Source organism: Lytechinus variegatus, chromosome 1 (genome assembly GCF_018143015.1).
Source record: "Lytechinus variegatus isolate NC3 chromosome 1, Lvar_3.0, whole genome shotgun sequence".
Classification (NCBI taxonomy): domain Eukaryota; kingdom Metazoa; phylum Echinodermata; class Echinoidea; order Temnopleuroida; family Toxopneustidae; genus Lytechinus; species Lytechinus variegatus.
In genome coordinates, this window is record NC_054740.1 from 17,056,375 (window position 1) to 17,072,564 (window position 16,190).

Below are 16,190 nucleotides of genomic sequence, written 5' to 3' on the forward strand. Positions count from 1 at the left end.
TTTTGTGGTATTTCTATGAATGTGCATTTATCAAATATCCATGAGATATATCTGTTATAGTAAGTGACACATTTTCCCCCTTCTTTGTCATGTTTGTGTGCCCAGGTGATGAAGTCATTACGTAAGGCATGTCTAGGCTATCAGAAATGGAAGAGCTCCCACAATCCTGGCTTCAAACCTTGGTTATACCCTGAGCAGGCTATGGAGAACCTGCCCCGTCTTGACGAGAAGGACATCCTAGCCAAGCAAGAGTACCCCTCTGATGACTCCCTTGATGAGACTGGGATGAAGGAAGAAGACTTCAACGATAGCAATCTCATGGCAGAAGACAAGGAGGTTTTATGAGGAGAATCTGTAGCTGTTGCCATGGCAATGTGATGGAGACTTCCATGTTGTGTCTGGAGATATTTTCAACCAGTCTTGCTCTTCTTACTATGATTTTATTTCGCTAACTTACACAAGTGACTAAGTGGGGATATACTGTATTTACTTGTGAAACAGCTTTGACTTTACAATTTTTACTTACAGTACTTCACAAAATTAAAAAGACCAAGGCCATATCTTGTCCTGGGAATAGCTTTGACTAGGCAAAGTTTAAAGTAACAAGAGATGAACTCGGTCAAAGATAGCTGTGGGTAGGCACCTTTTCCGGTCTAAGACTCATTTCTCAGTGGGAATCCTGCCTAGTATCTTTACCTCACTTATCAGCATAGAGATAAGAGTTTGGAAAGTGGGAAAGACAATGAGGGATTCAAAAGATGTTGCTTTGTTTATGTGCCTTAGTTGATGGAATGAATCATTTTGTCCTTCCCTCATCAATGGATAATGATAGATATCCCTCCATGGCTATACTTCTTAATACATACTGTACATTGGAGTTGAGAGAGACTTGAAATAAGTTCCTGATTGGCAGGGTTAGAAATGCACGCTGGACTATGCCAAATCCTGTCTTCCATTAAGGAATAATGAATAATTAATCCCAAAGAGCTCATTTTCATGACATAAGTCACCTCTTCAATGTAGTATGTTCTGCAGACAATGTAGGTAATTGCAATTGATTAATAGACTAATTAGTGGTTGCTTTACTTTAAATGACTTGTGTTCAGATTGTGAGAAAAAAAAAATAGTTTTGATTTGTAATCGTTTACAACTTTCCCCCATTCTTAAAATGTGTATTTTCATTGTCCCATTGTAACAAGCATAAAGTATGAATATGTAAAGTCATTCGCAATTATGAAATCAGTGTGTAAAGGTTGCTTGTTGCTGCAGCTTACATTTGTTTCAGTGAATAAAATTCTGAAAACAAATGGCAATAAGAGAATTTGATAATACACTGAATGACTATCATTTTAAGTGGGTATTGGACAAAGATGGGCTTCACCTTGACCTTGGCCTTAGTCAGAGAATGTGTAAAAATACTATGGTAGAACTTTGAACTCCCGACCTTGGTATCCCAAGTATTGGACCAAGGCAATCATTCAACCAGGGCCTTGTCATGAATAAGTGGTACAATACTGAATATTATTCAGTTAACTGTAATTTAGGGAAAACCATGTGCAGAATGAAAATAAGATCAAAATGCTCTGTTCCAGGGACCAAATGATTTTAGACCAAGTGTCTCCAACTTCAAATACTGAATTACCAATGGTGGATTTAATTTTGACTACATTATATTTATAAATTATGTTTTATAAATATTTCATGCCTTATATCTAATTTAGCAGGAATATTGCGGAAAAGTCTAATAATCATTGGGCCTAATTTTGCAGTTGTTGGTATTTTTAAGAAAAAAAACTGTTTATGACGGCAAATTGATTTACTGACAAAAAAATGGATCATAGCAATAATCATGTATTTGGCACACTGCAAAAAGCTTGCTTTCAATATCGGACCTTTTCTTTCTGCATTTATGTAAGCTTAAAAAATCAAGTGTAACTTACTAATGAAATTTGTATAAACCATGATTCAAACTATAGATTAAAACTAGGGATTCAAAACCGCCTTTGGGCGATTCCACACTAGAACTTCAAAAATATCATAAATTTCAACATGCTTTCAATAAGTCATAAGTAGTGTAATATTTTACTATGATACCTAAATTTTATGAAAATTATGAGTTTTAACCAAAAGTGAAGACAGGTATAGTTTTTGGGGGGAGAACAATGGAATTTTAAATTTTCAATAATTTTGCTCATTGAATAGTCAAGTACAAATTCCACCTGAAACAATTATTTGCAAAGCAAGAGAAGATTGAAAATATTGCAGGTCAATAGAATAATATATCATTGATGGTTCCAAATAATATCTACAACATTTTCATGATCCATAATAGGGGCAGCCGTGATTTTTCCGAACCTAATTTTGGCAATGTCCCGTACGACACATGACAATGCAAAAGTTTTTCCTACAATTTCATTTTTGATGATGCAATTTCATAAAATGAGTTTCTCTTTGTTTGACCCATGGGTGATCGATTTATCCCATAAGGATCTAATTACTGCCCTTCATTTTTCAATTATTGTCCTATTAAAAAATGTCCCGTACGACACACGCTGTGTCGTACGGGACATGTCCCGTACGACACACAATATAATAATGCATTTAATTGCAGGATTTGGATTCAGAAACCATAAATAGTAGGCATATTTAAATTCATTTAATTGATTTAACATAAAGTGAACTGAAAAAGTACTTTGTTTATCTCCACAGAACATGAAATAGGTGATTCTAAACATTTTAATTGATTTCATGTAGGCTTATTCTTTTGTGAATCCCCTCAGCTAAACTGGTGATTTTCACTGATCAGAGCAGGTTAATTTCTTTTCATTGAGCATGAAAAGAAAACTTTTATAATTATTTCAACCTAGCCTGGAAGATGACTCCCTCTTGCATGCTAATGTGGAATTATTATAAGATGTAAAAAAAAAATACATATCAATCATCATGATCATCTATTTGGACTTCCCTTGATGATCACTATTTTTTATATACAGTATTGAAACTCCTTACTTTTTTCAAGTTGTAAAAAAAATCTGGAAAATAAGACAAACCATATGGTTTCATGAAATGCAGATGGGTTTGAAAAAGTAGAACCGCATTTCTTTAGAAAAAAATTGTGACCAAAAAAGCAAAAAAAGTGACAATTATGACATATATCATGTAGATATACATTTTATATAAAAAATCATAACATCATCATTTTAGCCCCATAATTTATACAAAGTTTCATTCATTTATTGTTTAAATAGTGTTTGGAAATCATCAATTAGTTCCCTAAAATATAACTTCACACAAAACCTGAAGTTTTTCAGCTCGTAAAAATGCTGTGAACACTTGTACATTTCCCATCATGAAAAAAATTATAACATATTGCTCCCAATTGTATATATTGAGGTTACTTAATTGTATTGTCCTGAATGACTGCTTATAAAAGATTATTCATAAATAAGCAAGAATTTAGGGGTATAATGCTCCTTCTGATTGATAAAAAGTTCATGTTTATTTATTCAGGCTGCCCAGTACAACACGCAAGTGCCTGTACAACACACAAGTGTCCCGTACGACACACAAGTGTCCCGTACGACACAGAAGTGTCCTGTACGACACACAATTGTCCCGTACGACACATTATTTTGTTTATGATATATTGACAGAAATATTCACCTAATAGCGGTTTCTAACCTAATGAATGTCTTAGTTTGATGGGATTATCATTATCATCAGCCAAATAATGTGATTGAAGAAGTCAAAGTGACATAAAGTAAGAAAGTTTGGCTTCAATTTAGAGATGTCCCGTACGACACATTTTGAATGTCCCGTACGCCACAATGTTCTCGAAAATTATAATTTGCTTTATTTATTCATGAATGTTTATTTTGCTTTCTTTTATAAATGTGTTTGTTCTTGGGTAATTGAGTGTCAATTTGAGTTCAGTTTCTATGAAATTTATCTGCCCAACTCACAGACTTTTGAGTACAAACTTGAGGTTTCTAAAAAAGCCACTTTTTCTGCATCCGTACGACACATTACTATTTTTAATCTGTATTATACAGGATGTGAATTCAAGTCATGTTAAGTCTTGGTTTTTCTTACACTCTGGTAGTAGTTGATGACCACTTATAGTTACTGGAATATTTTTTGTTTTTTCTTGTCAAAAACTGTCAAATGCTCTCTAAATGTCCCGTACGACACGTATGGAATCACCCCTTTGTGAATTTGGGCCTGGCATTTTATGCCGGAATCTAGTATCGGCCAGACGGGTTCATTTTTAATTCATTGTGAGTTTAAATGTCCTTAAAATTCATATTTAATATTCTCATCAGCTTAACCAATCTTTATCTTATCTCTAGGGTGTCACAGCGTTAAATGCCCAAGGCTGCTCATGTTATATTCAAATCAACATTCAGCAATAAAATATTGTCATTTTGATTCCATTCCAGTATTCTTAATGTCAGCCCTAGTCTCCTGTAAGCTTCCACCAAACTTAACTTGTACTTTCAACCAAGAACAAAGTTATACTTTTAATATCCCCATTGATTATGTACAAGTATACCAAGCAGTATTAGTTGTACAATACAATGGGTTAAAAGACAATATTCTTTTATTAGTCACATTCTTATAAGGCCATATTCTTGTATGATTTCTATTTCCTGACATTTAAAGAAAACTTAAATTAACTAAGTTAGTGTGATATTATAATGTTTTGTTTCTAATCGAATACAGTATTGTTTTATTCTGTTTACAGTAACATAAAATTGATGCAAAGCCAATGCAATCATTGTGATTTAAAAATAAATTACTGTGCGATGTAACATGCTTTATGATCAATCATGATTTATTTGCAGGTTATGTGATTTCAGACCAAACACTTCAACTAAAAGTTTAAAAGAAAGTCATTCCTTTTCCAAGAAGTTAAATCCTGTACAAGGTTATGAGTCATTTGCATGGTACATGGTATATTTTTCATGAAAAAGATTAAGACTGTAAACAAATTATATAATATCATCAGGCCTCGTAATACTGTTAATTCCATTTTCTATTGTGTAACTAACTGAATTCAAAGTATACTGTTTTAGATATCGATGAAATACACAACTTTCATATGTATTCATTCCATTTGCTACTTACGAGTATGTAACAACAAAAGCATCATTTTGATGTTATGATGTCTTAAACATTATTAACCAATTTTCTATATTCTTAATTTATTTTTTTTTCATGATAATATCAATTCTTTTCAAAACCTTCCAAATTTCATTTTGTTTCCTCTCTCTCTTTCCTCGAAGAAGAGTTTGTGTTAAACTTCAATGAGTTACATTCCAAGCGATGCACTCTGGCTTCAGGTTTTTAGTGCATCCGATGTTCCTAGTTGCTACTGGCTGCAGCTCTCTTAACAAATTTGTTTTATCCCCAGATGCTGTACAAATACTTGAATGAAGTCCATGAAATTTAATATGGATGGACATCTGATACAGCATCCCCCCGCCTCTCAACTCATCCTCCAAATAGAATGTGAGGGCCAACTGATATAGCTCCTCAGAATCAAGTCTTCCTATAAATGATTAATTGTAGAGATGTTACAATTAGTATTTGTATTTACATGCTGCTGCTATGTTTGGCAACCTATGTCTTTGAGTAGCCCACATTTTCTTTGATATGAATTCTCGATCTGTTAAGACTAGGCTCCATTGAAGTTACAGATGCATTTATATACTGGGTAGTGTCGGTGTACAGAATCATGTCAAAGACCAGGGCTCCGTAACACAAAGATTAGTGATCAATCGCTCAATGAACTGACCAATCAATATCAATGTTACACACGCATTCGGTTTAAAATGCTGACCAGGGACCAATCAGTGCGTTTTTTTTATATTTGCAATCCATCGCAAACCTTTGTGTTACGGAGCCCAGCTTGCGAAACCTCCCCAGTCTTTGACCATTTTTCACACATATTCACCAAAGGATTAGAACAAACAATGTCATCAATAGTTTGCTATAGATATACATGGATTACATTCTCAGTGATTGTAGCTAGTAACTTTGTGCAAATCAAATGAACTTCAGTAAATTAATTCTTATTTTCTGCTACAAGGAGGTATTCATCACATCAGTTAGTTATGTATTTGCAATCAATTGTAAGATTTATGATTTGCTTACAAATGATAGGAAGTTAATTGCAATGCCTTATTGACCTTTGTTGAATAGCCCTGAGAATGATATCATAATGTATATATTAACATGATGATACTTTCTAACTTAAACTCTATTTTATTCTTGTTGTACATGTATTAATTTTGTCAGTTTTATACTTGTCTTTTATTTCATGTTGATATCTTTGTTTGATTGGTAATGATTTCAAAGGCCACCACTAATCTTACTAGTGGTTTATGATCCTAGTTAGGAACAAATTGCAATTTTTATTTTTATGAAAATATAAAAAGAGAAAATTTTCCTACATGGGTTCAAAATAACAATAAGAATACAGATATTGAAATTTGAATCTTTAGTGTAGAACTTAGTTCAAAATGTTTTCAGATTGTACCTGGTTGACATCATTATGAATTAGACATTGAATTTGCCTTTCATGAATAGGATTGCAGTAGTCATGATTTTAAACTTCAGTATTGGTATAAAACTCTGGACAGAAATATTTTTTATGTTCCAATGTTTACATCAACATAACATTCCCATATTTGGTAGAAAACCAATTGTAAGTTGTGTGGTGGCTTTGACTTGTACATATTATATTTGAATATTTGAATTTGCTTCTACACATATTTTTTATCATTTAACATACAACTGTCAAAATCTCATTTGCACAATACTGAATCAATGCTATGACTGTTTTTTTTTTGGGATTAAAAAATGAAAAGGAAATATTATATTATTAGCTATTATATGGCTATTAAAAAGTATATAGGTATCCAGAGTAGTAATCACAGAAAGTTCGGCAAGGTTTCACAAATCTCCGTAATAAAGAATGTAACCCTGTTTCTTTTATATGTGTCTTAAACTCAATGCACACATCTTATTGGTAATATCTTTGATCTGACTGGATGTTTTGTAAAAGGCTACCTTGCGATATGTGTCAGCTATTGTCTGTTTAAAAAAAGATAAGCAATAATACTTTCAATAACACTATATACTCTATTTGTTCTAAATTATGATTTATCAAGTGCAGTTAATATTACAGAGCATATTTTCATGCGTAGATTTTTTCTTCATTGAATATGATTTTCTTTTGCAATTCAAAATAGATTGTAAGCTCTTACTAGATTGTGCTTCCATATCTACTCTGTTCATGTTGTATTCTTACTTTATATGATTTACTGAATGTTGGTTATAAAGTGCTTGCAAAATATACTAAATAGCACATTTGGTCAAAGATTATTTATTACCACTAAAAATGTTCGTCGAAAACAATTTATCAATATACCAGTATATCATTAAATTATGCACAGTGTATTTACCAATGGAAATTATTTTGCCTTGTTTTTGTAGTAATAGATTATAAATTTAAATGACATAAACCAGTTCTACAACTGATTGAAACAAGTCACAAACTTGGAGTTGGAATAGATTAGAATCATGTGCAACTGTTTATTTGAAGGGGCTAATATATGAAATCAGTTCAAATGATACTAGATCAAATGATGGTTTGGAAACATATTCTCTTTAATATGAGTGTGATAAATGACCCTGCTTGTCTTGCTTATCATAAAATGTTTAGGTTGACGTTGCCCAAGATACTTCATTGAATCTCAGTTAACCTCCATGCATATTTGTAATGTATGTTAGATAATATACCCTTCCAAGTTATCCTTCATTATTTTGTTTCCATCTTTATTGACTTAAACATTCCTGATGGTTTACGTTATGTGCTAGCACCAGAATACATTTTGCTATTTTATGTTAAATTATGAGTTTATAACTTCTATGGTTTTTTTTTCTAATTAGGTGTTTATATAAATGAAAAAATATATAAACAAATATTTTCTTTGGGTAATCATTAATATTAGACAGTTATCAGATTTACTGTTGACTTTTTAATATCTTTTGGTGTTGGGCCAAACTAAACTAAACTTTAGATAAAGCTCACTTGGTGTCGAGCTATCAAGTACATGACTACTTAAATCTTCTTTGTAAACTCGCGTTAGGTGTTCGTGCTAAAGGCCTGGTCACACCGCCCTAGCGTTGTTGGAGCGGTGTGGAGCAGAGAGAAAAAATCATCACCGCTCGCTACTGTTCACCATTTTCGATTTTTTCCCCCAATTTTGTGAGCGAAATTCGACCCTCTCTCCCTACCGCTCCAACAACGCTCGGGCGATGTGACCAGGCCTTTAGAAAGGGAATCTGAATTGTGCTTTAGGTCCCAGAATGAACATATCTTCATGTTGAGTTTCAAGATGATGCTTGTTAATTGTGGGCTCCTGAATACTGCTCCTTTACAGATTAGAAAGAGAGGTCACCAGAACCCATGCTTACAAAGGGTCGTGATCAGTTACAGAAATCTAACAATGTCATAATTCTTTATGATAAAAAGAATTGTACTTAACATCCCTTTAGAAAGAAAGAGAAGCACATTGATTTGTCAGGACAATGATGTATGCGTATTTGGCATTACTGGCCTGCCATAGCTCTTTAGAAGCCAGGGCCCAAATATCTACAGTAATTAGTCGATCAACCATGAAATGCAGGTGACAAGGGAACAGGACAAGAAGTATAGAGAAACTTTCTTTTATGTGATGATATCTATACTTTTTTTCATTTAATCATTTTAAACTCATTTTACTTCAAATCTAAAGCCTGCTGTGCACAAATACAACATATTGTTGAAGTTGTGGAGATTAATTGCCAAATATTTTTGTGTAAAATGTACTGTAATGAAAATGTACTTGGGAGTACTGTTATGTTACACATTAAGTACTGATTACAGTTATGACTTGATGTATATTCTTGAGTGCCTTATATTTAAAACTAATTGAAAAATTGTATACATTGAACAGGGTGCCATTTATTAATCTTTTATTTACTTTTTTTCTTTTTGTGGCCCAATGATTATTTGCTTTGTATGTAGATGTATGATATTCAAAATAAATTATGTTGCATTATATTTTATGCCTTGTGTGATCTATGACCTGTAACAACAAAGATACATTCAAGTTTATAATTAATTGTAACATGAGCTTATAGAAAATCATGTAGGGTTACAATTAAAATTGCAGATATTGATTTTATCCGTCTATGAAACAGACCCCGAGTTTGGGCCAATTTTGGTAGAGACATGTATTAGTTGCTAGAATTTATTTAATGAGATGTAGTCATTGTTTATGCGGTACTTGTGTAGCATATGAATATTAATTAATACTTTGATTCTGATTCAAATTTCAAAAGTACTTCCCCTTAATCAACCTCTAGATCAGATTTTCATGTTCTTTATTTCTTTGTGAGATATCAACCATACTATTGGCAATACTTCATATAAATGTGACTTCAAAATGTACTGTGAAAGTTATAGTATGATATCAAGAAAAATATAACTTTTGTGATGTAGAAAAGAAATTTGCATTTATAAATACTCTATATCTTCTATAGCCAAATATTGTGAAATAAAAATATGATTATATTCATGATTGATATGTGGTGTTGTGTGTTCATTAAAGAAGTCTGTATTCATAGTTTTAAGATGCTCGCGACAAAGGGAAGAAACTGATAATCAATTAAAATCAAATATATGGGTAATTTTCCACAAAAAGAAAGTATAGGCCTATGTGGGTGAGAGAATTAAAAAGAATTTTCAGTCAACTGAGAAAGGAAACAGTCTGCATGCACAGAGCATGATTTAAACTTTGACCAACAAGTTGTCTTCACACAAGACTAGCACATGTAAAACTTCCTGTGTATGCCTACAAATTTCTTTGTATGCTGCACATTCAGACCCTTAACTCGAGTGAAGTGGTTTGCACAGCAGACTAGACAAGAAGAAACATCCTTTGTGTCTCTCATATGCTGTCTGTCCTTGTTTCCTGTTGTTACATGTGAAAACTTTACCCTGCCCCCCCCCCCTCCTGAAAAAAAAATATGTAAACCAATTATTTCGTTCAGTTTATGAGTTCATTATGATGCTTGGGTGAATCTGGAGTTGACTCTAAAACCCATTTTAAAGCAGCGCAGACGAATCCATATAACGTTTAATAACAACAAAATAAGAAGCATTAATTAGTAGCCGGGATTAGTAGGCGTAAACAATCATATCTGAATGACATCTATATTGCCCTTGACAATTTCCCCTTCACTAATAAAGGGGTTCAAGCTAGCGTAGCTTCTGTTACAGTTGACGAGGGGTGTGTAAAGTGTTTTGTTCTCTTATTCCTAACCCTCCAGGAATTGTTATGTGAGTGTGTTTGTTGATTGTGATCAATCCACTTATTTCGACGAACTAGCCCTAAATCTTTTGAAAATAACGTTATTTTACTCGATGTTCCATTTTATGAAATGAATGGGGCACTATTTGACTTCAAAGCAAAAAGTGATTGGCGCCCTCTTACAGCATTACCATTAATATATTCAGATCAGTGGTGTACCAGAGCGGTGGATAAATTATTATCCACATTATTTTAGTCTTCGATTTCAAGCAAACAAGCACTGTGTTTGTGTGTTGTAGTTGCATCTCGAGATGTAAATAGACCTGTCGTTTAGAAAATATGATTTTGTGAGCGACCACTCTCATTTACATATTGAGAATAATAATACAATAACATACATTTTATTTTGAAAAGAATCATTGTTTCAGAAAGAAATACTCCCAATTGTCAGACCAAGCCACGGAAAAATGGTAACTTAGCAAACAGGTATAATAGTCCAGGATAGGCCCCATAGAAAATTGACCAAACCTTGTTTTTTTTATATATACAATATTTTTTGATGGTTTCTTGTCAATTCGAGGTGGCTAGTTTAGATATCAAAATACTGCAATTTTCCCATATATGACATAACAAATTATATATCTCGTTAGTAATGGTGATTTGCATATATTACTTCGTTCATAAATTGCGATTTTTTGCAGTTTAGTGCTCATTTTTGTGAAAATTAGTTTTCCCTATTCATATTGTACATGATAGTGTATACAATGGCCTATATGGCGGCCGTTTTGAATATCAGGAAAATAAATATTTTGTCAAAAATTATTCTTTAAGATTGTATTTCACTCCTGCCACACAATTTCATGCATTTCACAACCAATGTGCGGACAATTTTATGATTTTCATGGGTAATTTGCATATTTTGGCGGCCATATTGGATTTTGCCAATTTGCGGAAAATGCTCAAGGTTACACGAGTGGCATCATTCAGATTCGTAATCAGCACCCTCGAATTGACAAAAAACCATAAAAAAATATTGTATATATAAAAAAAAACAAGGTTATTCCTCTTCTATCCTGGACTATAATCATACGTTTGAGCTTATACTGAAAACCGGGGGAGCGTTTCATGAAAGGACTTGTCGGACGTTTTATCCGACAAGTACTATTTTATCCGACAGTTACTATGGTAACAGTGACTCTCAGCCAATCATTATCAAGGAAAGTTGTCAGATCTGACAACTTGTCGGACAAAAATATTGATGAAACGCTCCCCAGGACTGAAAATATATAGCAAGGACATCCAGAGACATGACATGGAATCTGCAGGGGCGGATCCATGACTTCCCAAAGGGGGGGGCACATTTTCCCTCGGAAAATTTGATAAAAGGTCCTCATTTGTGTATTCCGATTAAAATATTTGCTGTGACTCTCAAGAGGCGGGGGCACACTTGTCATTGCATGAACGACTAATGCTCATTATTAATATTGACTATGACTTAGGGGGGGGGGGGGATCACGGGTCGGATGTGCCCTTCCCGGTCTGGATCCACCACTGCATGGAACATTCTCATAACTTCAAACATACCATATTCAATAACCATGATAATACTGGCTTATAATTGTCCAACAGTGTATTTCATTTTTCTTCAGTCTTTCCAAGGAGATATCACCTATCTCTTTGGTCTTTCAAAAGAAAGAAATAAGATAACCAAAACATGAAGACCCGGATATGACTTTTTTTCCGAGTGAGAGCGAACGTTTTCTCTCTCTCTCTCCAACCTATTCATTCCTTTTCTGGAAAATTTTCCAGATATAAAAGCGATCTTTAAATAACAATTCCATGTGCTCCTTATATACTTTCGTACATTTCAACCAACAAGAGAACGGAGCCCATAAAGACGAAACTGACGCCGAAAACTTCTTTATGAAAAATATTTTATTGCCAACAAAAAGAATACAAAATGCTAGATTATTGACTAGCATCTTCTTAAAATACCATCAATATGATCTATGATGTAATCATGTTTATGAGACCAAATTACGAATGCCTGGTTAAAAAATACACGTACTCTTGTAGGCATATGGAAAAAAATGAAAAAGTTGGCTTACACATCCCCTTAGAAATCTAGCAGATTTCATTTGAAGGATTCACTGCAAACAATGCTGCATCACGGGATATGCATATGGGATGAGGAACGGACTCAAAATTGGGGGGGAGGCTGACCATGAAAAAGGAAACATACATTTTATACAGATAACTGATAAAAGAGTGGGGCCTTAGCTCCCACCCCACCTGGTTCCTCGGCCCGTGACCATATTCTTTGTCAACTCCTGAGCCTTTAAGCATATTCACTGGTATCGCGGGCCTCTACCCCCAACAAGTAATAATCTAAATTACATTTGATTTTTTATTGGTATCTTATTAGTATCTCTTCAATTTGTGGGAAAGGTTTACTCCTCAGAAGAACAGCCTATATCTGAATAGGGTCATGAAGACCACAAGAAGAGAAGAATTTTTTTTTACAAGACTTTTAAATAACAAGTGGAATGCCTCTGGCCGTCTCACCTGCATCACGCGGTTCAATGTAGCAGCAGTGCTGACTTTGAATACTACTCTATACTCGCACAAGATGTTCAGTGATACATGGTTACTCTTATGTCCACTTTTTATGAACTAGACCAATAAACTTACAGAGATATGATGGTTATTCAACAAAAAACCCCAACATGGCCAAAGTTCATTGACCTTACATGACCTTTGACCTTGATCATGTGACCTGAAACTCGAACAGGATGTTCAGTGATACATGATTACTCTTATCTACAAGTTTCCTGAATCAGATCCATAAACTTTAAAAGTTATGATGGTAATTCAACAGATACACCCAATTCGGCCAAAGTTCATTGACCTTTGACCTTGGTCATGTGACCTGAAACGTGCACAGGATGTTCAGTGATAATTGATTACTCTAATGTCCAAGTTTAATGAACTAGACCAATAAACTTTCAAAGTTATGATGGTAATTCAACAGATACCCCCGATTCGGCCAAAGTTCATTGACCCTAAATGACCTTTGACCTTAATCATGAGACCTGAAACTTGCACAAAATTTTGAGTGATGCTTGATTACTATTATGTCCAAGTTTCATGAATCAGATCCATAAACTTTCAAAGTTATGATGGGAATTCAACAGATATCCACAATTCGGCCAAAGTTCATTGACCCTAAATGACCTTTGACCTTAGTCATGTGACGTGAAACTCATGCAGGATGTTCAGTGATACTTGATTAACCTTATGTCCAAGTTTCATGAACTAGGTCCATATATTTTCTAAGTTATGATGACATTTCAAAAACTTAACCACAGGTTAAGATTTCGATGTTGATTCCTCCAACATGGTCTAAGTTCATTGACCCTAAATGACCTTTGACCTTGGTTATGTGACATGAAACTCTAATAGGATGTTCAGTAATACTTGATTAACCTTATGGCCAAGTTTCATGAACTAGGTCCATATACTTTCTAAGTTATGATGTCATTTCAAAAACTTAACCTCAGGTTAAGATTTGATGTTGACGCCGCCGCCGCCGCCGCCGTCGGAAAAGCGGCGCCTATAGTCTCACTTTGCTTCGCAGGTGAGACAAAAACGCTCTCCATCCATCTGTGTGCGTGCGGAGCTGATCTTCATCTTGAAATCACAATCGTGTATAGATAACAAAAAAAAAGACTGATACCTTTGGCGAGATAATCTGTTGTTATTCGACTATTCACTCCCTTTGATATACATGTACATGTATGTCTTGAGTTACGCACGACTTTAAGCGCAATACTAAGTCAGCTACATTATATGGATACACATTTTAGCACAAAAAAGAGGTGTAACTTTGTCTACATCGGGGTCTACATTCGAGGGGAACCTTATAGCAAGCAAACGCACTCGTTTCACAGTCCATCGAATCACATGAAGATCCAAACTTGTAATATGTTCCATATTAAAGCCTTGGTGCTGTTAATCAGGTCTCAACGTTCTCTAAAACAAACGGAGAGTTATAAAACAATACAAGTGTCAAACGATGAAATATATCAAAGTAGTAATATGTCTTAACTTGATCGTAGTGGAGTGGTTAGCTGAAATAAACAGCGCAGAAATTAATTATTACATAATTAATCGTGTTAACTATTATGATGCAATTATTGTACCAAACAATAAGCTAAATAAACTGATTAATTATTATCAGATTCTAGAGAATAAATGATGATAATATTTGACATCAATAAACTAAATTAAGTGATTAACACTTGGTTAAATGACTAAATAATGTTTTTATAAGATATAAATAGGGTTCGGGTTAAGAGAAAGGAAATTATTCATAAACATAATTCCAATCTAATGTATAATCTCGGCATAATCAACTAAATGAATTGATTAATAAGACCAAAGTTTCTGTGATTGAATATATCATAGCAGACCATTCACTAAGCTAATAATATTATACAAAAGTAAATTATATATTGACTAACACCATTAAATTTCAAGTACAACAACTAATAAACACTTGCAGTGCACAATGACAAATACAGTGCTGGCTATGTTACCATGGTGACAGAGAATGGTACTACACTCATTCTGTTGGTTAGCTTGAAAGAAAACACAGGTCTCCTCTCACACCCATCCCCCTGCAAGGTACAGAGTATCCCGCAATTAGTAGGGGAAGGCGGGGTAATGAGCATATAGGGGCAATAAGTTGAGCCATCACCCTTCAGGCCAATAAGAAATGAGTCAGACATTGTGGTGGTGTCATGTATTGATGACCCATTACATAACCCTAAATCCCACTACATTTTTGTTTTCAACTTTTAAACAAAACGTACCTTTTTAGAGTGAAAAAAAAATTCAGCCAAAAAAGTAAAAAAGGGTGTGTAATAGATCAGCGCTTTTTACCAAAACACGTCTTTAAATATAATAAAGAAATAATGACAATATTATTAGTCCGTTATGGATTCTCATTCTTTTGATAGTCTTTTGATGGGTGCATAAGAAATGTGTGGATGTGAAATTATCGCAAGTTCGGACTAGGGTAATTTGAGCCAGCCATCCAACAAGTGGCAAGTATAAAGCCAGGGTAATTCTTACGGAAATAATAATTTAAAAAAAACATTTAAAGGCCATTGATATGCTGACAGAAAGAAGCAAATTCATATGACAGTTCTTTTACTTTTAGCCCGTGGATGTTAGTATTTATAGAGAATAGCAAGTGAAAAGACTTTAAGAAAATGACATGCTGGTTCTTCCCGCATATATTATTTTTGTACATAGTTTGTGCATGGCTCACCTTAACCAAGAAGGTGGCACAACTTACCACACAGATGGGACAAGTTGAGCCATCTGATATCGTTTTTTTTTTCAAGGGTGACAATGACTTTTAGTGTAGGGGTAGAAATTTATATATAAAGTTATAAATAGGTCAGGGGCGGATCCAGCTTTCGCCAATAGGGGGGCCGAAAAATATTTTGATCAACATTTTTCTCGATTGGCCGCTACAATCTGGCTTTTTTTTTGGGGGGGGGGTTCAGGGGGTAGTCCTGACTAAAGACTGAAGTTTTAAGTATTAGTTTTCATTGCTATAAACAATATAAGGTATCTCATGTGGTCTTAATATATAATGCGAGCGCGAAGTGCGAGCTAAAAATCTTTGATATTTTATGTCCTTAGAACTGAAGATTCAGAGCAGTTTTTTTATAATCATGAACAAAGATAAGTATCCGACTAAACAATGCGAGCGCGAAGCGCGAGCCGAAATTTTATCATATAGTAACCTGAAAA

General features: G+C 34.1%; 1 protein-coding gene and 1 long non-coding RNA gene across 2 annotated transcripts in view; both read left to right on the forward strand.

Moving 5' to 3' along the window:
- LOC121407487 (START domain-containing protein 10-like) overlaps positions 1–2,000 on the forward strand; it is a 40,525-nt gene extending 38,525 nt beyond the window's left edge. The window contains exon 6 of the mRNA XM_041598592.1: positions 106–2,000. Within this exon, the coding sequence (XP_041454526.1) occupies positions 106–345 (240 nt within the window). The 3' untranslated portion in view covers positions 346–2,000. The remainder of the gene's footprint in view (positions 1–105) is intronic.
- A 2,207-nt stretch (positions 2,001–4,207) lies between these two features.
- Positions 4,208–9,632, forward strand: LOC121407493. The gene is made up of 2 exons (XR_005968922.1): positions 4,208–8,156; positions 8,336–9,632. It is a non-coding gene; the product is annotated as an uncharacterized LOC121407493 (long non-coding RNA).
- The last annotated feature ends 6,558 nt before the right edge of the window (positions 9,633–16,190 follow it).